At 37.1% G+C, this 21,697-nt stretch overlaps 9 protein-coding genes across 10 annotated transcripts; 4 read left to right on the forward strand and 5 right to left on the reverse strand.

Annotated features, from left to right (window-relative positions):
- Nucleotides 1-346: 346 nt before the first annotated feature.
- On the reverse strand, nucleotides 347-1,912 carry LOC9325061 (two-component response regulator ARR15). Its single transcript, XM_002888952.2, has 5 exons — nucleotides 1,385-1,912; nucleotides 1,225-1,301; nucleotides 953-1,030; nucleotides 790-860; nucleotides 347-693 (listed from the first exon to the last, which is right to left on the reverse strand). The coding sequence occupies exons 1-5, from the start codon at nucleotides 1,512-1,514 to the stop codon at nucleotides 429-431; spliced, it is 621 nt and encodes a 206-aa protein (XP_002888998.1). The 5' UTR covers nucleotides 1,515-1,912; the 3' UTR covers nucleotides 347-428.
- Nucleotides 1,913-2,652: 740 nt separating this feature from the next.
- Nucleotides 2,653-4,461, forward strand: LOC9325062 (pentatricopeptide repeat-containing protein At1g74900, mitochondrial). Its single transcript, XM_021034363.1, has one exon. It carries the CDS (start codon nucleotides 2,708-2,710, stop codon nucleotides 4,160-4,162), a length of 1,455 nt encoding a protein of 484 aa, XP_020890022.1. The 5' UTR covers nucleotides 2,653-2,707; the 3' UTR covers nucleotides 4,163-4,461.
- Nucleotides 4,304-7,734, reverse strand: LOC9323629 (mannose-1-phosphate guanyltransferase alpha). 2 transcript variants are annotated; one of them, XM_002888953.2, is made up of 15 exons: nucleotides 7,160-7,734; nucleotides 6,852-6,949; nucleotides 6,670-6,770; nucleotides 6,491-6,569; nucleotides 6,340-6,400; nucleotides 6,206-6,252; nucleotides 6,042-6,134; nucleotides 5,870-5,960; nucleotides 5,715-5,763; nucleotides 5,512-5,625; nucleotides 5,244-5,391; nucleotides 5,064-5,156; nucleotides 4,908-4,976; nucleotides 4,766-4,808; nucleotides 4,304-4,670 (listed from the first exon to the last, which is right to left on the reverse strand). In XM_002888953.2, exons 1-15 carry the CDS (start codon nucleotides 7,218-7,220, stop codon nucleotides 4,570-4,572), a joined length of 1,248 nt encoding a protein of 415 aa, XP_002888999.1. In that variant the 5' UTR covers nucleotides 7,221-7,734; the 3' UTR covers nucleotides 4,304-4,569. The 2 variants fall into 2 exon arrangements, with proteins under 2 accessions (XP_002888999.1, XP_020890023.1); XM_021034364.1 differs by having other exon boundaries at nucleotides 4,320-4,670; nucleotides 4,766-4,802; nucleotides 4,904-4,976; nucleotides 7,160-7,546.
- A 91-nt stretch (nucleotides 7,735-7,825) lies between these two features.
- On the reverse strand, nucleotides 7,826-11,585 carry LOC9325063 (betaine aldehyde dehydrogenase 1, chloroplastic). The gene is made up of 15 exons (XM_002888954.2): nucleotides 11,345-11,585; nucleotides 11,041-11,183; nucleotides 10,847-10,927; nucleotides 10,612-10,760; nucleotides 10,399-10,491; nucleotides 10,189-10,312; nucleotides 9,988-10,053; nucleotides 9,836-9,902; nucleotides 9,568-9,644; nucleotides 9,193-9,306; nucleotides 8,777-8,854; nucleotides 8,538-8,689; nucleotides 8,355-8,415; nucleotides 8,148-8,254; nucleotides 7,826-8,056 (listed from the first exon to the last, which is right to left on the reverse strand). The coding sequence occupies exons 1-15, from the start codon at nucleotides 11,451-11,453 to the stop codon at nucleotides 7,972-7,974; spliced, it is 1,506 nt and encodes a 501-aa protein (XP_002889000.1). The 5' UTR covers nucleotides 11,454-11,585; the 3' UTR covers nucleotides 7,826-7,971.
- Nucleotides 11,586-12,224: 639 nt separating this feature from the next.
- On the forward strand, nucleotides 12,225-13,072 carry LOC9325064. Its single transcript, XM_021010094.1, is given in 2 exon segments — nucleotides 12,225-12,431; nucleotides 12,433-13,072. Coding segments are annotated over 2 exon segments (840 nt in total). The 5' UTR covers nucleotides 12,225-12,231.
- Nucleotides 13,073-14,541: 1,469 nt separating this feature from the next.
- Nucleotides 14,542-14,795, reverse strand: LOC110224222 (the record flags this gene model as incomplete). Its single annotated transcript, XM_021010095.1, is given in 1 exon segment — nucleotides 14,542-14,795. A coding segment is annotated over 1 exon segment (102 nt), but the record flags the coding sequence as incomplete, so codon positions are not given.
- LOC9323630 (ethylene-responsive transcription factor ERF018) lies at nucleotides 14,562-15,852 on the forward strand. Its single transcript, XM_021035435.1, has one exon. The coding sequence runs from the start codon at nucleotides 14,936-14,938 to the stop codon at nucleotides 15,512-15,514; it is 579 nt and encodes a 192-aa protein (XP_020891094.1). The 5' UTR covers nucleotides 14,562-14,935; the 3' UTR covers nucleotides 15,515-15,852.
- A 1,001-nt stretch (nucleotides 15,853-16,853) lies between these two features.
- Nucleotides 16,854-18,125, forward strand: LOC9323631. Its single transcript, XM_002887521.2, has 2 exons — nucleotides 16,854-17,466; nucleotides 17,625-18,125. The coding sequence occupies exons 1-2, from the start codon at nucleotides 16,955-16,957 to the stop codon at nucleotides 17,782-17,784; spliced, it is 672 nt and encodes a 223-aa protein (XP_002887567.1). The 5' UTR covers nucleotides 16,854-16,954; the 3' UTR covers nucleotides 17,785-18,125.
- A 1,135-nt stretch (nucleotides 18,126-19,260) lies between these two features.
- On the reverse strand, nucleotides 19,261-21,024 carry LOC9323632 (protein TIFY 10B). The gene is made up of 5 exons (XM_021035776.1): nucleotides 20,784-21,024; nucleotides 20,281-20,464; nucleotides 19,901-20,187; nucleotides 19,748-19,805; nucleotides 19,261-19,656 (listed from the first exon to the last, which is right to left on the reverse strand). Exons 1-5 carry the CDS (start codon nucleotides 20,926-20,928, stop codon nucleotides 19,572-19,574), a joined length of 759 nt encoding a protein of 252 aa, XP_020891435.1. The 5' UTR covers nucleotides 20,929-21,024; the 3' UTR covers nucleotides 19,261-19,571.
- Between the last annotated feature and the right edge of the window lie 673 nt (nucleotides 21,025-21,697).

Below are 21,697 nucleotides of genomic sequence, written 5' to 3' on the forward strand. Positions count from 1 at the left end.
TCTAAAACAGGCATCACTGAACCAATCATTAGGTGCCACGTGAGTACAAACAAGTTTCCTCTTACTATACAACTAGGATTATTTATATAACAGATCATGTATTTCAACAAAATTATATCTGCAATTATATACATACAAGTGAAATCGTGTATGTCACATGGAAGATCGTATACAAATCTTTTTACGTGTACTTTTTTTAATTATATGTTACATTATAGAATCTAATTGATCTGGTAGTGAAGTTGGAACAATATAGGCAAAGTATTTTAATTTTAAAAATTGTTTAAATCATATTTACATTGATCTCCTTTTGTTTTAACTAACAAAAAAAAAAAAACAAGAGTCATGAGATATCAAAGCAAGAATAATGTAAATTACAGAAGGAAATTAAGAGAAAACTGAGAAAAGATTGAGCTCAATCATTAACCTTAGTCCCTAGACTCTAATTTGATCCTCTTGGAAGATGGAGTGTCGTCATCAAGAGAGGAAACATCATGAGACGACGATGATGAAGATGTTGATGAAGATGATGGAGATGAATCAATGTCGTTTTGTAGGATTCTCTTAGGACTAAGTTTTTTGGTTTTTCCTTCTCCAGCTTCACCACCTCTCATTATAAGTTCTTTTAACCGCTTCACATCTGCTAATTTCACCGGTTTTAGCAGGAAATCCTCTGCTCCTTCTATCATACATCTACAACAACAAAAAAGCGACAAAATCAGATTATGCTGAATGAATGTTTGGGATTCATAGATTCAGTTTTTGTTCTACATTGAGTCAATGACTTACTGTTCTATACGAGGTTGTATGTTCTCAGACGACATTATCACTACTGGGATTTCTCTGAATGCTGAAGACTCCTGGTAAATAGATAACAGAGTTTCTGTACGTAAAGCACGAGAAAAGCTAATTCAAATCTTGCTCTAGTAAAATGACAGAAAGAGAAAGTTACTTTGATCTTCTTGAGGAGTTCATATCCTGTTAGTCCCGGCATTGAATAATCTGTCACTATCAAGTTCACTTTCAAATCCTGTTATAAAAATTGTTCATATAAACGGCATCAATAAACAAATAATAAATCCTCTTCTAAAAAGACAAGGTAAAAACTTTTGACCCTCATTGTCCAACCTTATAGATTTCTTGGGAGCCAAACCAGCAGAAGAACACTTAAAGGTTTCAATCTTTAGGGTTTGTTTTTGTCTGAAAAAGTGAATGAATAAATACCTTAAGACCAGAAGATCCATGGTCTCCATCTAAACCAAGATACTGAAGAGCCCTAGTCCCACTCTCAACAGTCGTCACTATATAAAAAAAAAACCCACAAAATCAGAAACCAAACAAAAGAAAAGCAGAAAACGTAGACAGCAACGGTTTTGCCTTTTACCTTTACAAGCAGAGATCTTAAGCAATCTCTCAATAACCTTACGATCAACGAAACTATCATCAACGGCGAGAACATGTAACTCAGGTGAAGAAGAAGAAGAAGAAGAAGAAGCAATCTCTCTGAGTGCCATTGTTTTCTCTTGGGAACGGAAACAACAAAACAGATAAAGAAGCGTTATAAGATTAAACGTCAAAGGACGCAGAAATCAACGTGAGGAGGGAAGACGAGGAGTTACATAAATAAAGGAGAGAGAGAGAGTAGCGGTGACTTACATAAATAAATAGGGAAGAGAAAGGAGGAGATTTATTAAATACAGAGAGAATCTGGAGGATCGGATCTTGATGTTGTTAAGATCTTGAGAGGGCCGGAAGAGAATCTAAAGCGATGAGTGATGTGTTTATGTCTTGTCAGATAACGTAATATTGCGTCTTCACGGTCATAATCTTTTTAGGGACCCAATTTCTTGATTTTACGATCCTTTTGTCTGCTCTTTCTTTCCTTCTGACAATGACTACTCTCCTCTCTTTTTATTTTCGTATTCAGTAAATTACAGGTGATGTCTATTAATTACTTTCACTTGGTTTTACCTTTTAAAAGAAAAAAATAAAATTTTCAATTCATTTATGTTGAAAAAAGAGTACATATATTTGTACTTTGTAGATTCACAAAATCTTTATAGAACTTACAAAATCTCCATGATGTGTATTGATTGAAAATTGGAGTGAAACATGATTTTTCTTCTTCAAAACTTTAAAATATATTTATTTTTGTAACTCAAATACTTTCATTACTCTAAATGGAGTTTGGTGGACACCATTACAAAAACAAACAAATCCATTCTTCTAGAACATTAGAAGAGATAATGGTATAGAGTTTGATTAGTAACACAAAAGTTTTAGCGGATAGAAGGAGTGGTTAGTGATATGTAAATAACTAAAAGTGGTACAGAGTAACGTATAAAAAGAACGGTATGTTTTATAGTTAGCTACAAAGGAAACACTACACTTGTACCCCAGTGGTACACCAATCACAACCAATATGTTTTAGAACGAAAGGCTTGGTTAGCAATCTAATCCGCTATTTGGTTTGTTTGACATGATCAGAAAGAAAGTTTGAATCGTCGAATTTGTCTTGGAACTTTACAACGTCTTGTGAGACCATTTCCAAAGAATGCCCAATTAGACCCATAACCAAGTCTTTACCATCTGAAAGAAAGGCCACGTTCGATAAAACGGTTTAAAAAAAATTATTTAGCGGTAAAAAATTGTGATACAAATTACTCTAGAATGTCACTTCAAAGACTCTTTCAAAATTAAAAAAAAAATGAACCAATCGATGAAACGTCTTTTAAGCAAATCGCTATGTACATCGGCCGCCGGAGCCAATCTAAAACCACCGCCGGCAGATCCCGCCGCCATAGCTAAGCTCATCCTCTCTTTTCACCAAACCCTAGACGATCAATTTATTCTCTCCACCAAAACAACCCCATGGACCCCAAATCTCGTCAACTCTGTTCTCAAGCGCCTCTGGAATCACGGTCCAAAAGCCCTCCAATTCTTCCACTTCCTCGACAATCACCACCGCGAATATGTCCACGACGCTTCCTCCTTCGACCTCGCAATCGACATTGCCGCCCGTCTTCACATCCACCCCACCGTCTGGTCCCTCATTCACCGTATGCGCTCTCTCCGCATCGGTCCTTCTCCCAAGACCTTCGCAATCGTCGCCGAGAGGTACGCTTCCTCCGGGAAACCCGATAAAGCGGTAAAGCTGTTTCTGAATATGCACGAACATGGTTGTTTTCAGGATTTGGCTTCTTTCAATACGATTCTCGATGTGTTGTGTAAATCTAAACGCGTTGAGAAAGCTTATGAGTTGTTTAGGGCTCTTAGGGGGAGATTTAGTGCTGATACAGTTACTTACAATGTGATTGTTAATGGTTGGTGTTTGATCAAACGGACGCCTAAGGCTTTGGAGGTTTTGAAAGAGATGGTTGATAGAGGGATAAACCCTAATTTGACTACTTATAACACAATGCTCCAAGGTTTTTTCAGAGCTGGGCAGATTAGACAGGCTTGGGAATTCTTCTTGGAGATGAAGAAACGGAATTGTGAAATTGATGTTGTTACTTATACTACTGTGGTTCACGGGTTTGGTGTTGCGGGGGAGATAAAGCGGACGAGGAATGTTTTCGATGAGATGATTAGAGAAGGTGTGCTTCCTTCTGTTGCGACATACAATGCTTTCATTCAAGTTTTGTGTAAGAAAGATAGCGTAGAAAATGCGGTTGTCATGTTTGAGGAAATGGTGAGGAAAGGTTATGAGCCGAATGTGACGACTTATAATGTGTTGATCAGAGGGTTGTTTCACGCTGGAAAGTTCAGTCGCGGAGAGGAGTTGATGCAGAGAATGGAAAATGAAGGCTGTGAACCAAACTTCCAGACATACAATATGATGATACGCTATTATTCGGAATGCAGCGAGGTTGAGAAAGCATTGGGTTTGTTTGAGAAGATGGGGACTGGTGATTGCTTGCCAAATCTAGATACTTATAACATACTGATTAGTGGAATGTTTGTGAGAAAAAGATCAGAAGATATGGTGGTCGCTGGTAAACTGTTGCTTGAGATGGTTGAGAGAGGGTTTATACCCCGGAAATTCACTTTTAATCGAGTTCTGAACGGGCTCCTTTTGACAGGGAATCAAGCTTTCGCAAAGGAAATCTTGAGATTGCAGAGTAAATCTGGTGGCAGGCTTCTCCGCAAGTTCAGGCTATGAAGTTCCTAATCTGCATTTGATAGGGGATAGACTCTTGCTATGTTTACATCAATGAATACCTGCCCCAAACATTGCATTGCAGTTAATGGAGACTGGACCAGGAAAGGCATTGATACATTGTTCAAAGAGCTTCATGGGATATAGCAAGAACAGTTTATTATCAATGCCAAACTACACAAGTGCTTTATTATTATGGGCAAAAATTCAGTGCCTTTTACAGTAGCTGTGATTGTGAGTATAGAAAATGGAATTGATACAAAGTTGGAAAATTCTTGGTGTAAATAAATGATACATGTGAATTAGTTCCCAAATATTTGCTTCTGTGATTCTCCAGTACATATTGAATTAGAGAGAGATGGTGTGGCTCCCCACCGGGTTGGTTCCATTTATCATGTTCCATTTTTCAATTACAAAATGATCTCATCTTGAACACTGACGTTCAGTGTCTTGTTTGGAAGAACAATACAGCTGGTAACCACAACCTCGTCTTCAACTGCAACCGAGTCTCCTGAAACCATTATGTTTGAGGTTAGTTATCTGTCTATAAGGAGATTTTGCTGTCTGTCTGTAAAGAGAAGGAGCTACAATGGAGGGACAGTTTACCGAGAATTGTAACTCCGAGTTTGGAATTGTAAACTCCCTCAGCCTGTGATCAACAAAGTACAACTTCAGGTTCACGATTATAAAGGAATCAAAAAGAAACATTTCAAGGTCCAAAAAAAATGAGCAGAAGAGGGAAACATGCCTGGACACGGGACCATCTCCCGATAGAAGATTTCCACCCAACAATTGCGTTAGTCACCACTGCATTTTCCTATGCAAACAGTCACTGAAGGGTCACCTCGAGAAAATTTTACCCATTTTTCACTTGGTGTCTTTTATAAGTACTAAGTAGACATACCATGATCTCAACGTCGTCAAGGATGATACAGCTGATAAGCCTGACGCCCGGTCCAACACGAGCATTTGCAGAGATTGAGACGTTGGGACCAATCTGTTAATAGATGAAACTTAATGCTTTTGGATAAAAGTGGAATCAGAAGAAGTTGCTTCAACGAGGGACAAAACCAGATGTAAGTACCTTTGCAGTTGGATGTACTTTTGCAGAAGGATGTATGTAAACATCACCAATCACAATGGCACTCCTTGTTCCATCACCACTAGCCAAAAGTTGGGGAGCGGTCAAGCGGAATTGGGAAAGATAGAGTCCTGAACACCTCAAAGACATTCTGCACAAAATTCAACCCATAAGTCAGAGCCATAAACACTTTCCCTGTTTCAGCTGATTCTAAACATTTTGTATCCTTGCGGCTTAAAAGAAATGAAAACACAAGGCAAGGCATACATACCCAGGAGATTTGATTTGCTCCCAGAAATCCATAGTCTCATAAGTATATAGCTGTTTCTTCCCAGCTAGAGGTGAAAGGATGTCTTGATCCAGTCTTACAAAATCTGTCGGGATCCTATTTTAAAGAAGTTAAAACTTATCATTTAAAGAAGAAGATGATTCAAAAGATTTTTCAGTTTATGGGCAAAGAGGCAATCAACAAACCTTGTTGCCGGTTGAAGAGCTTCGAAGCTGGAAACACGTTTTAGAGTTGCTACAACAAACAAAAAAACAGAGAAAATATATGAGAAGAGTCTTTAAAGATGGAAGCTAAGACAAGAGAACACACATTGTGTTGTACGATCTATGTACTGCTTTACCTCTATCTTTCCTCTGAGTGGAAACATCTCCTATGGCATTAAAAATTTCAGGTGTAAATACATAAACACCACAGTTAATACGATCACTGACCTGTGTTTCCAAGATAAAACATAAGAATCAAAGCTTGAAGATCTATGAAGATTGAGTTATCTCAATGATATATGTACATACAAAAGTTTCGGGTTTCTCGGTGTAATGAAGCAGCTCATTAGTAGCTGGATCTGCTACCAATTCTCCAAATTGGCTGGCTGATTCAGGAGAGACCTAAAAACCAAAGCAAATTTGATAAACCCGACAAAAAACAAAAACCAGACTAATCATATGCAATCGCAAACCTTGATCACAAGAAGAGTTCCAATTCCACCATATCCCCTGTGAGCCTCTGTTGATTAGAAGTAGCAAGAGTAAGAAAGACCTTCAAAACCATAAGATGAGTACACACAAGTTTGGGACTAGAAAAAGAACATACCGAGCATTTCGGGCAAGGGGAAACTGCAGCAAACATCACAGTTAAGCAGGAAGATATGAGACTGCAAGAAAGTAGATACAAGAACTCAAATGTGAGAAGAAACAGTTAAGTAGAAGCATGATTCAATATAGTAAGATCCTTGGAGACAAACCGGGCTATCTTCCATAATAAGATTTCTAAAGTGATACAGCCCACCAGCTGAACCATGTGGTTTGTCTTCTCGCAGATATCTAATTTGCGGAATCAGAGCACAAAGATGAGAGCTACATGAATGAGCCACAAATACTTGAGCTGATGCTTATGCAAAAAGAGGAGAGATTCATCACTAACCTAACAGGAACTTTGAGTTCATTAGAGATGGCTGAGACATAAAGTGCAAATTCCCTTTCCTCATAGAAGCCAACAAGATATATTTGTGCTAAATTTGGAATCTGCAGACAAAGAAGATTGGTATCATCATCTCATTCTCTCCATTGATCTGAATTGTTGAAATGATGAGTGAAGAAAATTACTCTTTTACAAGCTGAAATAGGATGATGCACCATTGGTTGTCCCGCAATAGGAAACAGAGGCTTTGGAATATTCAGCGACAATGGCCGAAATCGAGTACCTGTGGATCACTCAATAAACAATATTTAAACAGAATCAGAAACCATAATCATTCGGACACACGAAACTAAGAACCAAACAACATAAAAACGCATTGGATGTCGCCAAACACAATCCAAATCATATTCAGATCAATCGAGATTTCAATGTCATTTTCTGTTGAGGAGGAATCAGAAAAGAAAAACAAAAGCAAACATTTTTAAGCGGTTACCTTTGGTTGGACCACCGACCATGATCACAGCCACCACTTTCTCCTCCATTGAGCTCCCCATTTTGAAAGCGCAGATTTTTAACAGACCCACAAAACTTGGACAGAAATTTCCAAACTTGCAGAAAAATGGGAACAGCAGTATCACAATTCAGACAAAAAGATTAGAGTTTTTACAGGAAGATCTCGTCGGAGAATTTGGAAAAGAGAAAAAAGGTGAAGTTTTTGAGAAGATCTAATCGAAACTGTGACTGGTATAAGTTGTGGTTATCGAGATCTAAGAAGCTGTATCGTTGCGGTGATGGGGTCCTCCAAGTCACACTCACCATTCACCACACTCCTTTAAGGATAAGCGCGAGACCTCTCTCGTCTTTACCTCTTTTCCAGATTTGGTTGCCAAACATTTTTTTACTATTTAAAAATGGAAAAAAATCCACAAGTCTTCAGATCTCTCATTAAATGTTTATTTCAAGCAAATTATAGTAAAAAATTATCCGATTTGGAATTTGATTGCCATGTGAGTTTTAACTTTGATGTGACTTGAAGGTGACATAAAATGGTGCATGTTCTTGATATTGCTGCACCAGAGCCTAAAATGGTGCCTCAATACTGGCCTTTCTTTAAAACCAAAAAAAAAAAAAAAAATACTGGCCTTTCTAGAACAACCAATATCACCAAAGCATCTTTTATTCATTTTCTTTTCCTAAACTCGAAAAGGTTTTACAATAGGAGTTTCAGGACCAAACTAGACATACTGTCAATAAAAGCACAAAGATGGAACAGACAACATTTGGTTTGGTTTCCATTTTCATTACTTAGTTGGGGGATTTGTACCATCCCCATGGATCGTTTGAAGTGTAGAGAGTCACTTGCTTCACACTCAAGTAGTTATCAAGTCCCCTGAAGCACCCATAACCAAGATTTGTTCAGTAAAAAGCCATCAAGGTTGAGTCTTTTAAAAACAAGATTCGAAACAGAAAAAGAGATGTACCATTCTCCAAGTTCTCGTCCAAACCCACTGCGTTTTACACCACCCCATGGGGCTTGGGTAAAGCAAGGCTGCGAGCAGTTAATCCAGACAATCCCAGCTTCAAAGGCCTAACAAAGTAGAACCAATTATTTGTGTTATTAGATGGTATTGTTATTTCACTTGCTAGGCATTAAAAAAATCTGAAGGGTTCAAGAAACCGGTACTAACCTCGCTTACACGGTCACATCTTTCTGTGTCATTAGATATCACTGCAGCTCCTAGTCCGTAACTGTCATTTATCAATGAATGTTTTCAGCCACATAAGATCTTAAATGATAAATTTGATTAAAACACCTGCGGCAATGGATGGGCTTTGATAAGATTTCCCTTTCTGGAGAAACGTTATCTTACTGGGAGTCATTTGCTAGCTCAATTGCCTTGTCCTCACTGGCAAATGTTTTCACGCAAAGAACAGGCCCAAAAACTTCTTCTCTCCAGATTTTCATTGAAGTGGTTACATCAGTTATGATGGTTGGTTCAATGAAGAAGCCCTTTTCAAGATGCTGTGAGATATAGATATGATATAAAGGTCATCATCATAGCCTGGAAGAAACTGTATCAAGGATAGGTAAGAGAGGGGGGTACAATACCTCAGGTCGAGAACCACCATGCAAGATCGTTGCTCCTTCACTCTTAGCTGCTGAGATAAACTTCAATATCTTCTCGTACTGTAATTTTTTCGTTTGTCAGCTCATTCAGATTATATGATTATAGAATTTGGAGCACATCTACTAAGTAAAAACATGACAAGCCTGATGAAGCATCATATGCAAGATGTCATTTGACTGATTCTCTACAGGTTGAGCGATTCAGACTTACAGGGACAAAAGTTAATCACTGTACTACAGAACTCAATCTATGAAAGATTCCAACTTATTTTAAGACTCTCAACAATTATCTTTTCCTTTTTGTCCTGGTTCTGGTAATGCATATAGGTTTAGCAACCCGATGGAAAAATGGTAAAAGGATAGGAAATCAGAAAAAAAAACGATCACTGGGCTTTTACCTGTCCTTGGCTCACGACAGGACCAAGCCTACATCCTTCTTCCATGGGGTCTGAAATTTTAATGTTCTTACTCCACTTTACAAGCTTTTCTATAAATTCAGATGCGATGCTTTCCTAAGATAGAAAATATAAAATGTCATAGACACATTCAACATAATTTGACTAAGGTCAGCAATTCTATCCAGCAGTGACTTATCCCTGTTGGCATATCCACCCGGAAGTTTTGATCTCAGATAAATTTCATTGTCATTGACCTTCATGGAAACATCTTACAAAATAACTTGGAACTTTCACTTCTCCAGTGATAAATATTACCGCATGTAGTATTGCGAAGTTCAGGTTCCATCTTAAAGCAAGCTGAAGCTTGGCACTTACATGAACAAGAAGACGGGAAGTTGCACTGCAGATCTGACCATTTGTCCAGAAGCAACCGAAGAGAGCCCATTCAGCAGCTATTATTCAACGGCATCAAAAACACAAATAGTTCAATTTTAAGATTAAGACCATATTTATGTCATGTCTACTCATCTGAAAGCAACAAATGCAACAAATGCCTTAGTACTACCTTGAATATTTATATAGCACAAGAAAAGTTATCTAAAGAAAATTCCAAATCCACTACATTACTTTTTGTGATATTCACCTTTATCAAGATCAACGTCATCAAACACAATGAGAGGGCTCTTCCCACCAAGTTCCATAGAAACAGGCTGCAACAATGCCACGAGTGATGTGTCATTGACGAAACAAAAAAGAAGACAAGAAATTTCTACAATTTTCAGAAATTTGAATTACCTTCACCAACTGAGCAGCAGCTGTCATGACCTTACTTCCTGTGGCAAAACTTCCAGTAAATGCAATCTGCCAAAAAACCATAACTTTTCCTTTTAGCTTCTAAGAACCACAAACGTTACACTGAAGTGATGCTGTAATCAGTAGCCTGTTTAGTCAATTGGGTTGGGACTTGTGTTTAATGTATGTCTCAAAGACCAATACCTTGTCCACTCCGGGGTGTGATGCCAAAGAAGCACCAGCTTCCGAACCTAAACCAGTCAAAACATTGAGGACCCCAGGAGGAAGACCAACTTCTCGACAAATATCAGCAAGCTCCAAACAAGTACTGAAATTAAAACCATGACAAGTGTGAGAGCTCAAAGGACCACTGCAGAAGCATAAGAGCAAAACAGATTATACACAATTACGTACACTGATGCCAGCTCTGATGGCTTGAGAACCGCAGTGCACCCTGCAGCAAGTGAAGGAGCCACCTTCCAAACAGCCATCAAAAGGGGGTAATTCCTTCAACATCAAACCAGGTCCGAGAGTCAGTTTCTGCTCAGATGGGCTTTACAAACACGACAATAGGTGTGATGAACATTCGAACAAGTTAACCTCAAAAAGGAAACTACTAGTAGTTACCATGGTGTAATAAGTCCCACAACTCCAAGAGGTTGCTTCAGAACATAACTCTTAAAACTGTCCATGGGAAGCGAGACTGGTGCTTTCTGCTTAGCATCTAACCCTTCAGCAAGGTCAGCATAAAATTCAAAACATCCAGCAACATCATCCTGTAAAAGATCAAACAAACACATTCAAGACCAAACCTACATAGAAAAACCTACATTTTACAAAAACAAAATAGAAGCAACAGTACCATATCCCACACTGCTTCATCCAATGGTTTACCACAATCAAGCGCCTCGAGCTTTGCCAGATCCGTCTTTCTTTCATTTACCTACACACATAAGATACAGAAGACTAAAACTGATTACACAAAAGTCCAGAAAAAAACTGAGGCTTGAAGATATCTTAACATAAAATCACAATCACAAAGATCAAATGACTTACCTTAGCAGCAATAGCACGTAAAAACTTAGCACGAACAGCTCCAGGTGCTTTGGCCCAATCTTTCCCTTTATTCCTTGAAAATGCTCTTCGAGCAGCGTTGACTGCAGCCTCCACGTCCTCCGTTGTAGCTGCAGGAATATCACCTACCTCATCCAACACATACAAATCCTTGGATCAACAACTTCAACGAAAATTCATGGAAAGAAAGAAGTCGATAAGAGCAAGCAATATCTCCACATCGAACTAAGAAGTAAAAAAAAGTAAAAATTTTTACTTGGAAGATTGTGGATCTAAACGAGCTTACCAATGAGCTCTTCAGTAGCCGGATTCACGATCGGGATTCGCTTCTTCAAGATGGGTTCTCTCCATTCGCCGTCGATGAATAGCTGGCGAGTAGGCACCGGAATCGCCATTGTTTTTATCTGAATCTAGAGCTCCGGAGATGGAGTTGCTGCTGCTCACTGGATCGTGGATTCGTGGTGCACGCACTTCAAGCTTTCACTTCAACCTTTTTTAATTTTTTTTTTCTGGTGACACCAACCTTGGGTCGATCAAAGCTCACGAGATCAACCTTTTTTAATTAAAACTCTTTTTAAAGTATAGTCATTTTGAGTAAAACGTTTTGTTTAAAACAAACAAAACTAAAACTAAATCTTTGATTCTCTTAGAAACATTCTACATAACTATGTTTTTTTTTTTTTCCTAAACATGTATGTTCTTATAAGTGAGTTTGAAAAACATATTTTGAAATATCAAATCCAACAAATTTTACAAAATTTGTAAAAGATAAACATATATTGGTTAACTCGTGTAATAAACGGGTTCGTTCTAATCCAGTAATTAGATAAGAGGTGTTTTTAGTTCCAAAAAGTAAAATAGAAATCAAATTATCATTATCAACAAACAATATGTATAATTTTTTTATGAAATTAGACAAAAAAAAAAAAACTAAAAACCATACGCAAGGTTAATTAGAAAAGGATTAGAGATCTTTAAACGTCACTATTTTGATTTTTTTGCAGGATAAGAGGTGACTCAAAATTGGAAAAGGAAATAAACATATATTTTCCAACGCTGAATTTCAGAGTTAGAATAGTCTCTTTTTTCCTCATCACTACTCAAATAACTCATCGACTTATTATATTCCTCAACATTTCTTCTTCGATTATCTTTGTGATCTTTCCATCGATAATGGCGACCACAACAACAAGAATCTTCTCCTTCGTGCTCATGATGATGAGCTTCACCGTTCTAATGGGATGTTGTTCCTCAGCGAAAACCTACAAAGTTGGAGACTCTGAAGGCTGGAAGCCGAAGGCCGACACCTATCACGATTGGCTCAAGGATAAGGAATTCCACGTTGGTGATTCACTCATTTTCGAATAGGACCGCAAACGTCGCTCAAGTCTCCGGCGCTTTGGAATACCAATATTGCGACTCTACTTCTCCGAAAGCCGTCTACAACACAGGGAATGATGTCGTGACTCTTAAGGAACCAGGTTATCACTATTTCATCACCTCAAATCATATTCAATGCGTATACGGACAGAGACTCAACGTTCTTGTCGTCCATGATCCATCACGTCTGATTCCTCCACCACCACCAAGGAAGATCCTTCCTTTTGGAAACATCTACAAGGTTGGTGATTCCAATGAATGGAGGGTTCCTGAAGTGGCTGACTTCTATTACAAGTGGAGCGAGGGAAAACAATTTCATGTGGGAGATAGTCTTCTTTTCTACTATGACTACGAAGTCGACGACGTCTTAGAAATCAGCGGTGATCTTAAGTTCAAAGCTTGCGACCCGACTTCTCCTGTTTCCGTGCACAATCAAGGACAAGATCTCATTAGGCTCACAAAACCAGGAATCCACTATTTCATAAGCTCAAAGACTGTTAATTGTGAGGCTGGGCTTAAGCTTCGAGTCGTTGTGCAACCACTACCCAAAGTTGTTCCTGAGAAGATGAACATGTCACCTTTGGATCGCCTAATCAAGTGGTTACAGAACTTCAGACCACAGCCCCATCACTAAGCAGCATTCGTTTCTTTTTGGTTTTTGGATTAGCTAATTTGATAATGCGTCCTCCTTCACGTTTTCGTTTTGGTGTTTTTTTTTATTTTTATGTTTATGTTTTTCCTTTTCCTATATAATATGATGGTTTTTTTCTTTATTATATCTTGTTTACTATGGCTTTTCAAGTTTGGATCAAAATTCGGCTCTCACTAAATTCGAAACTAAAAAATATGTATACAACAAATTGAACAAACTAGACACAATAGCTCCACTGGAACAAGGTTGTTATTGTTGACCGGCTCTGTAATAATTTCCTACGACAACTTTGAAGGAAAGTGTAAGACACTTTCAAGTTGTTGATTCCGTCCATTCTTGGATCAGTCTCTAACTCAGGATCAATGTAGAAGAAGACCTGCAAAACCAAGTGATTAAAGGTTTTAATGGACTCTTGATTTTATTTGAGGAAAATATCAAACAGACCAGGATCAAAAGAGTAGTCACCGGCATGTCAATTTGCTCTCCGGGAAGGAGTCACTGCTCCTCAAAGCAAAAACATTGTATCTTGTTTCATATAAAGCATTCCCTTATTGGAACTACCACTTTTAAAATCATAGACTTATTTAGTTCATACTCCATCAATTATTGCCTTACTAGTCTTTGCTATATTACTTTGAACTAAAGATTGCATATTGTAGTTAACTAGTTAGTAATCAAAACAGATATAACAAAAACCTCATACAAAAGAAGTTATTAATAAAAGAGTTCTATAACAAAAGAAGTGAAGTTACATGATGTTTTTGGAAGAAAAGTCTTCCTCAGTTCTCCGTCCTCGATCTGTTACCCAACTAGTATATTACATGGAAAAATATGTACATATATTTTTCGAGTGGGTTATAACGTATATCCCAAAATTTCGAGTATTTGCCCCTTATCGATCTTAAGTAGTGGTTATCTCTAGCAAAGTATATAGAAAGTTAGTAGTGGCCTTCAATTCAATTATTGCTCCATCCTGAAAAGTGGCGCAAAAATAAGTTATTTTTTTCTTATTAGGAAAGCAAAATGCTTCAACAAAAAGAGATAGCTGCTGCTCCAAAGAGTGTTTTTTAAGTAAAAAAAAAAACTTCTTCCTTGGTTCCCCCTTTCTTCTTCTACGAGACTACGAATCTCGCGTTAGGATCAATAGACTCGATTTCTTCTTCAAAACAGTGAGTCTTATGCTTGCTTCTTCATGAACTCCTTGCACAATTGCAAATTTGCAATAACTCTGTTTGTCTCTGAATCAACCGATATATAGACTTCTTAGTTAGAAACCCGCATAAAAAAAACGTCATGAACAGAAATGAGCCTAGTAGACGATGATACAAACATTTATAATGCAACTTAAACAAACAATACATGTGTTTGTGAAAAAATAAAAAAAAATTATATGCGTGTCCGATTCAACGCTCAATAGTCTCTACAATACAAAAGAAGAAGAAGAAAGTGTCTTTAAATTCTAGAAACAGAAGTCGCGACGAAAATTTCAGTTTTTAAAAACAAACGTGCCTAAACATATCATTCAGATATAACGCAAAAAGACAAAAGAGAGGAAATTAAATCACGTGGAAAACAAGGAACACGACAAAGCAGAACAGTCTCACTATTCCCGCGTTACCCACTCCATACAATCCGCCACGTGTCCCTTCTTCACGCGCCAGTCAGCGCTGATCTTCTTCCTCACTTGTCACTTCCACTCTTCATATATAAATCCACACAGCCGCAAATTCGAAATCAACCAGATTATAACAGAATTAACTATACAACTGAAACTCGCGTTAAGAAATCTTGAACCGGAACAGAATCCAATTCAACCAAACCGAACCAAACCGGGTTTCTTTTCCAATGGTGAAGCAAGCGATCAAGGAAGAGGAGAAGACGAGAAACACGGCGATGCAGTCAAAGTACAAAGGAGTGAGGAAGAGGAAATGGGGAAAATGGGTATCGGAGATCAGACTTCCACATAGCAGAGAACGTATCTGGTTAGGCTCTTACGACACTCCCGAGAAGGCGGCGCGTGCTTTCGACGCCGCTCAATTTTGTCTCCGCGGCGGAGACGCTAATTTCAATTTCCCAGATAATCCACCGTCTATCTCCGGAGGAAGGTCGTTGACACCTCCGGAGATTCAGGAAGCGGCTGCTCGATTCGCCAACATAACCCAAGACAGTGTTGTTGTTGTCAAGGGAGAAGGAGAAGAAGAATCGGGTTTAGTACCCGGATCCGAGACCCGACCAGAGTCTCCTTCTACCTCTGCATCTGTAGCTACATCGACGGTGGATTATGATCTTTCGTTTTACGATTTGCTTCCGATGGATTTCGGGTTTGATGACTTCTCCGACGATCGATTTACAGAGATTTTACCCATCGAAGATTACGGAGGAGAGAGTCTATTAGATGAATCTTTGCTTCTTTGGGATTTTTGAATTCCCAAACAATTTTTTTTAATTTTTTAGCGAATTGAGGTTTTCCTTGGAGTCATGGAGTAACCTGGAGATTTTTGTAACACGGAGCTCCAATGACCCGGGAACTTCTTTAGTTTCGGATCCGAATTTCTTCTGGATCATACCAATCATTCATTCCTATATTTTTTCAATTTTCTTTTGTTAGTAATAAATATATGTTTATGTCCCTTTCTAGTTCGATGTGAAATCCCGTAGAGTTTTGGGAGATTATATTATTCGGCCCAGAATCTTATAGTTGGGCCTTGAGCTATAATCATTTTGTTCAGCCCATTGTTTTAAATGAATTCTCATGTTAAGTACATGTTCCCTTTTAGCCTAATTAAATACAAGGGGTTTTCTTTAAATGAGATGAAATGATAAAATATCTTCCCAGCATTTGGATATTCTTGATGACAAATACAAAGATCAACATCAATAAGTCAAGAAAATAGGATTGGAAATCAAGGAAGAGAAACGGTCTTCAAAGAAAATAAAATTGAGTCGAGAAAAATATCAGAAAAAATATCATTAATCGAACAAAAAAAAATTGGGGTGGATAAGATTCCAATCATTTTCAAATTGCCACCTGATTTTCGGCTTAAATAAAAAAAAAAAACAATCACTTTCAAAAAAGTGAAACCACTATTTCATTTGAGACCAAAAAAAAAAAAAAAACCACTAGCTAACTATTAATAATCTAGGTGCTAATAAATAGTAGAAAACAATCCACATTTCAAGTATAGATGAATTGGTCTATTAATATAATATACAGTGAATTAAATATTACACAATTAAATTACATAAAACTTAAAAATAGTGTATTAGGTACATCACAGAATATTTTTCTTAGAGGAAGTCTTGGATTCCTAATAATATAAAACAAATATCAGAAAAAGACATTTGAATCTTGATGATAAACAATGGGTCCCTGCGGTCCTACCACACTCCAATGAATAATAAAAATAAAAAAAAGAATCATTACATAAAAAAATAAAAAATAAAAAATAAAATAATACCTGAGCCTGCTCATATCAATAATTGTGTATATATGATGTCGATAAAATTAACCAAACAAGATAAACAAATACAAAAACAATAATGGTGATAAAATAAATGGTGGGCCGTTCTATAAACTTCAATCATTAATCATAGCACACAAAATTCCAAACTTGAGAAATAAAATCAGTGGGCTAAACTCTAAAGTCTCTCTACCTCTCTCCATCTCCTTCTTCTTCTATCAGATTCTTTCCTCCTATAACCTTGCCTTCTTCCTTTGCTCTTTCTTTATTTTTCTCTAATTCTTTTTCAGTTTTTTCTTTCATAATCAAGAACAGTTTAATTCTTTCCTTTTTATTATCAAGAACAGTTTAATTCTTCTTCTTTTTATATCAAGAACAGTTTTTAATTCTTGTCTTCTTGATTATGATTCTAAGCAAGAGACCTCATCTAATGATCCGTAAACTGTCTGAGATGTTGGTTCCAAGAAGCAGATCTGCTGCCATTAAACCGGAGGAGTACACGGCGAGTCCGAGAAGTCCCTTGGATTTGAACTTCCCCTCACCGGTTAACTCGAAGCGGTTCGGTTCTGGTGGTGTCGGTTTGGGTATCGTTGCTGCGTTGGAGGAAACTAGCAACGGGATTAACCGGCACGATCCGGTTCGCTACTCCGGGAGGTTCCGGTGTCCCGAGATTGATCTGTCGGATGAGGAGGAATACACTTATGTCACGAGCCCAAACGGACCGACTAAAGTGTATTACAACGACGACGGGTTTAAATTGTGTGAAAATGATTATCGGAGAGTGCATAAACCGATGGTTATCGCCGATGAACCACCGGTTATTAAAAGACAGAGTTTTGGGGATCCGACTGAGTTTCTGAGTTCATGTTGCTTGTGTAAGAAGAAACTTCAAGGCAAAGACATATACATGTACAAGTAAGTTTCATCGCATTCCATTCATTATTAAAAGGAACGTGTTTCTTGGGTCTTTGTTAAATTCGAGACAAATTCATGATTTTACATCCCCAAATATTCAAATTTATTTGTGTGTTTTTTTTCTAGAAACTGATATATCTTTCTTGGATTGTGTGCAGAGGAGAGATGGGATTTTGTAGTGCTGAATGCAGATCAGTGCAAATAATGAATGACGAACGAAAAGAGCAATGTAAGACGCAAGTTTCAAGGAACGTCGACGTTTCGACCTCTCCTTGCGCCGCCGGACAGACGTTATCTGCCGGGATATTCGTATTTTAGGATCATCACAATTCACAATAATTCGAAGAGAAGTATATTTAAAAAAAAAAAAAAAGTGATCATCATTCCATTTTACCTTAATAGAAGAAAAAAAATTAGAAAAGAACAAAAAAAAGTGAAATTTTTGGTTAGGTTTAAAGCACATTGTATAGAAGTTTGCTTTTTGTTAACTTTTAATACCGAGTAATGTTTATGGCTTTTCCTCGGAATCACATAAACCAATAAAAATGCTATAAATAATTTTGTGGAACAAGTATGTATATATGCCATTGCCAACTTCTCAATTCATGTATGATGTATCCAAAATATTGAATCAAATGAAAATGTAAGATTGCGCATGACACACATGTCTATAACTTTGTGGCTAGACAATTGATTGAATGTTTTTTATACACTCTTTGGTCAAAAATACAAATTCCCATGGGTTTGCTTCTGGGTTATATTAAAGAAAACGTTACCAATCAAGATAATTATAGAGGTTTCAAAATTACAACTACGTTTAAAAATGTAATGTGTTGCTATTACGCGGTTCGGTTTCAATTCATGATTACAACTCAAATTATCTTTGAAAAAATATTAGAGAACGCGTACTATGATTTACTGAAGAAACTTTTTTTTTTTTGTCATCTGAATTTTATTAAAAACTCAGTTGAAATACAAACGCCGGTCGACTAACGAAATGTCCCTAAAAATTAAAATAACGTTAAAAATAGGAAAATCATTTATTGAAGAAACTAAAATAACGTTAAAAATAAATAAAAAATAACGTTTTAATAAATTTAAGACTTGAAAGAAACACAATTATGAGTCTTAAGTGCAATGTATGCAAAAAAAAAAAAAAAAAAAAAAAATGCAATGCATGCACGTGGGCCCTTAAATATGCAACTTGTTGTATTCGGGCCCGTTGTCAGAAATTAATAAAAGATCTTTCTCTCAACTAAGAAAACAATGATATTTTGGTAAAACCTATAGTCCCTACCATTTTGAACAACTTTGATTAGATGAAGTCCGGGACCGAATGTGTCCGATCCAAATTACGTAGTCTTGGAGATTTGTTTATAATGCTGAAAAAATCAGATTTTTCCAAATCGGATATAATTGGATCTTAGGTTCTTTGAGCTAGTCATAAGTCATAACAAATTTCGGACCAGTCTTTGGACCGAATTTACGTTTTGTTAGTTGGATCATTGTTCAAGACCGAACAAAAAAAGCTATAGTGGGTCAGAATTCTCGTGGCCTACCAAGCCTGGTCTGATCGAATCCACTACCTTACTGGATATTTTATGAAGTTTATTTTGTATGGACTTGGGACATTTTATGAAGTTAGAACTAGTTTTTTGAAAAAATCGTAATTGGCTTGTATTTTTTTTCAATCAAAATACTTTAGTTTGTTCAAACATTTTAATCTACGAAACTTAATTGCTAATACTAATAGATGAATGATTTATCATTAATCCAAACTTAAACCCCAGAAGCAAACATTGAACGCTTTAATATTTAATGGCCATCAACACAAAAACACAAGTGATGTTTCTTACAAAAGTTGCAAGCAAATGTTGAGATCAGCAGAGGAAAGGGTTATACACTATGGCTTAAACTTAAAACCCCAGAAGCAAACATTGAACGCTGTAAAATATTACTTTGATACAAATATAATGAGTTTTCCGGGAGTTAAACAAACAAAACTACTAGGGGTGAAATTAATCTATAGAAAAAATGAACAGAGGAGCAGCTTCTTACGAGAAGGTCTCTCAAGTTGTGCCTTCTGGGTCGGACATGCTCGAAGTTTACCGCGAACTGAGCCAAGCTGGGTTAGGCTTTGAAGACGCTTCAGCTGAACCGTCTATTTGGTATGGTGCCTTTGATGTGATCCTGTTAAAGGTTACATATAGGATATTGAGAATTTCTCTTAACAACGAATTATGGAATAACAAGATAAGACGTGTTCACAAGAATTGCTTACCTATCCTTCCTCTTCTCTAGGAATCGATGAAGCGAAGCTCTTCTGGCAATCGGGAGTTCTGCAAATCAAAAAAGAGAGCAAGTTAGAGAAATATGACTAATAAGCCAAGCTCAGAGATGGTTGAACCAAACAAAAGAGGCTGAGATCAATTACCGCAGGCTAAAGAGGCCGGGTTGGGCTGGATTGACTCTTGTGCTGCGGTTTTCGCAGGACTATATACTGGATTCGGGCTAGAAGCAATCTCTTTTTGAGTCTTGGCCAAGTGTTGAGAATAAGCACTCTGGCTATTGTTCACTTCAGCTGTGAAACCTTTGGAACTTCCTTTGTTAGCCAAATCAATAACTTGTTTGGCTTTCTCAGCAGAAAAATCATCAAAGACCATAACTCGACCAGCGTAGAATATGGTCAACGGAGCAGATTGAGACTCTGGCTTCACAGATCTGTTCAAAATCACACAAAAATGAGTCAAACTGATGAAACATAGCCTTAGTATATCAGACGATTCTTTTCACTATATACATATAAACACATACTTAGTCTCTTTGATCATGTGGACATCTTCTTTGGCCCCAGAGGAGCAAGAAGAAGAAGAAAAGCTTGATTGTCTGGGAAACACATTCTTCGGTTTAATGTCTTGAGCAGCAGAAGAATCCATTCCTGAAGCTTCACAAGGGAACAGATTCATCATTGTAGGCTGACGTGAAACAGCAACACCTCCTGCAAAAGGGATCCAAAAGTAAAAGATTATAATTCTCCAATCTATCAAACAACTTCAAAACAAAATCAATAATAGTTTCTACTTCAAGACTAAAGTAGGCTTCAGAGGATTATGTTTAAAACCAAACACAGAAGCAACTCCACATATTCATACACAAAACGTATATAGAAATTGATTCCAAATATTTCGCTCTTCATCGAATTCTCATCTACGATTCAATTTCCAGGCAACAAGTAATCGATTCTTAATTCGTAATTCGGAAAAAGAAAATAAAAAAATTTCCAGAATCGAAAGAGAACAGATCTAAAGGTTGCTTACCATTGAGGTCAGGCTTGCATGTCATCCCTAAGGTCAGATCTCCAAAACTACCCTTCTCCTTCAGATAACGACTTAATCGACTACATGTCTGTGAAAAGCTCGGCTTCCGAACAGACAAGTCCCAAAACTCGGCAGAACTCGACATCGAAATTGAAAATCGAAGCAAAAGAATCTTCCTTCCTGAGTTGTTTAATTTTCTCGGAATCTTTATAAAAAACTGCCAAGTGCGTTTGTCACGAGGAAGAAATGGGGGTCCTCTTTATTACTTTTTTTTCGATGGTTGCAGATATCAAAAATAGTAAATTATACTACTAGGCTATAGTATTCATAAAATAGAGACATTTAAAACACGTGTTTTAATGTAATGTTTTAACGGCATACCAGTGTTTCAGATCACCACCGTCACCCACGTCCAATCCACGCTTCAGACTTGAAATCACCATTTCACCCTCTTTACTCCTCTGTTTTACCATTTTACCCTTATAAGAAGGAAACATAAAATATTTAATAACATATCTCCATGTAAACATAAAAATCCTAAAATTAATTCATTCAAACAAATTAGTGTTCAAATGTGTCTTTCAATTAGTTGGGTTCTATATCGTTTTTTTTTTTTTTAAGATGAATCTCTTAGCATTACTTGTAATTAGTTTATGTAAATGTTTTAGCACTATTAATTAGTCTACTATTTTAATCTCATAGAACGACGTGATATTTTAGCACTAAAAGGATTAACGGCGTGATTTACGGAAAGGAAACGATTAACGGCGTTAGATAGAGGGAACACGGTGTGGATCTTACATACTGTTGTAAGTTGTAACTAAAGCTCCACCAATGCAATTTGATCCACGTTTTGTATTTTCCTTTTTATTGAATTTTTAGTATTTTATTTATGACAGTAATAAAATAATTAC

Source organism: Arabidopsis lyrata, assembly GCF_000004255.2.
Source record: "Arabidopsis lyrata subsp. lyrata unplaced genomic scaffold ARALYscaffold_2, whole genome shotgun sequence".
NCBI lineage: Eukaryota > Viridiplantae > Streptophyta > Magnoliopsida > Brassicales > Brassicaceae > Arabidopsis > Arabidopsis lyrata.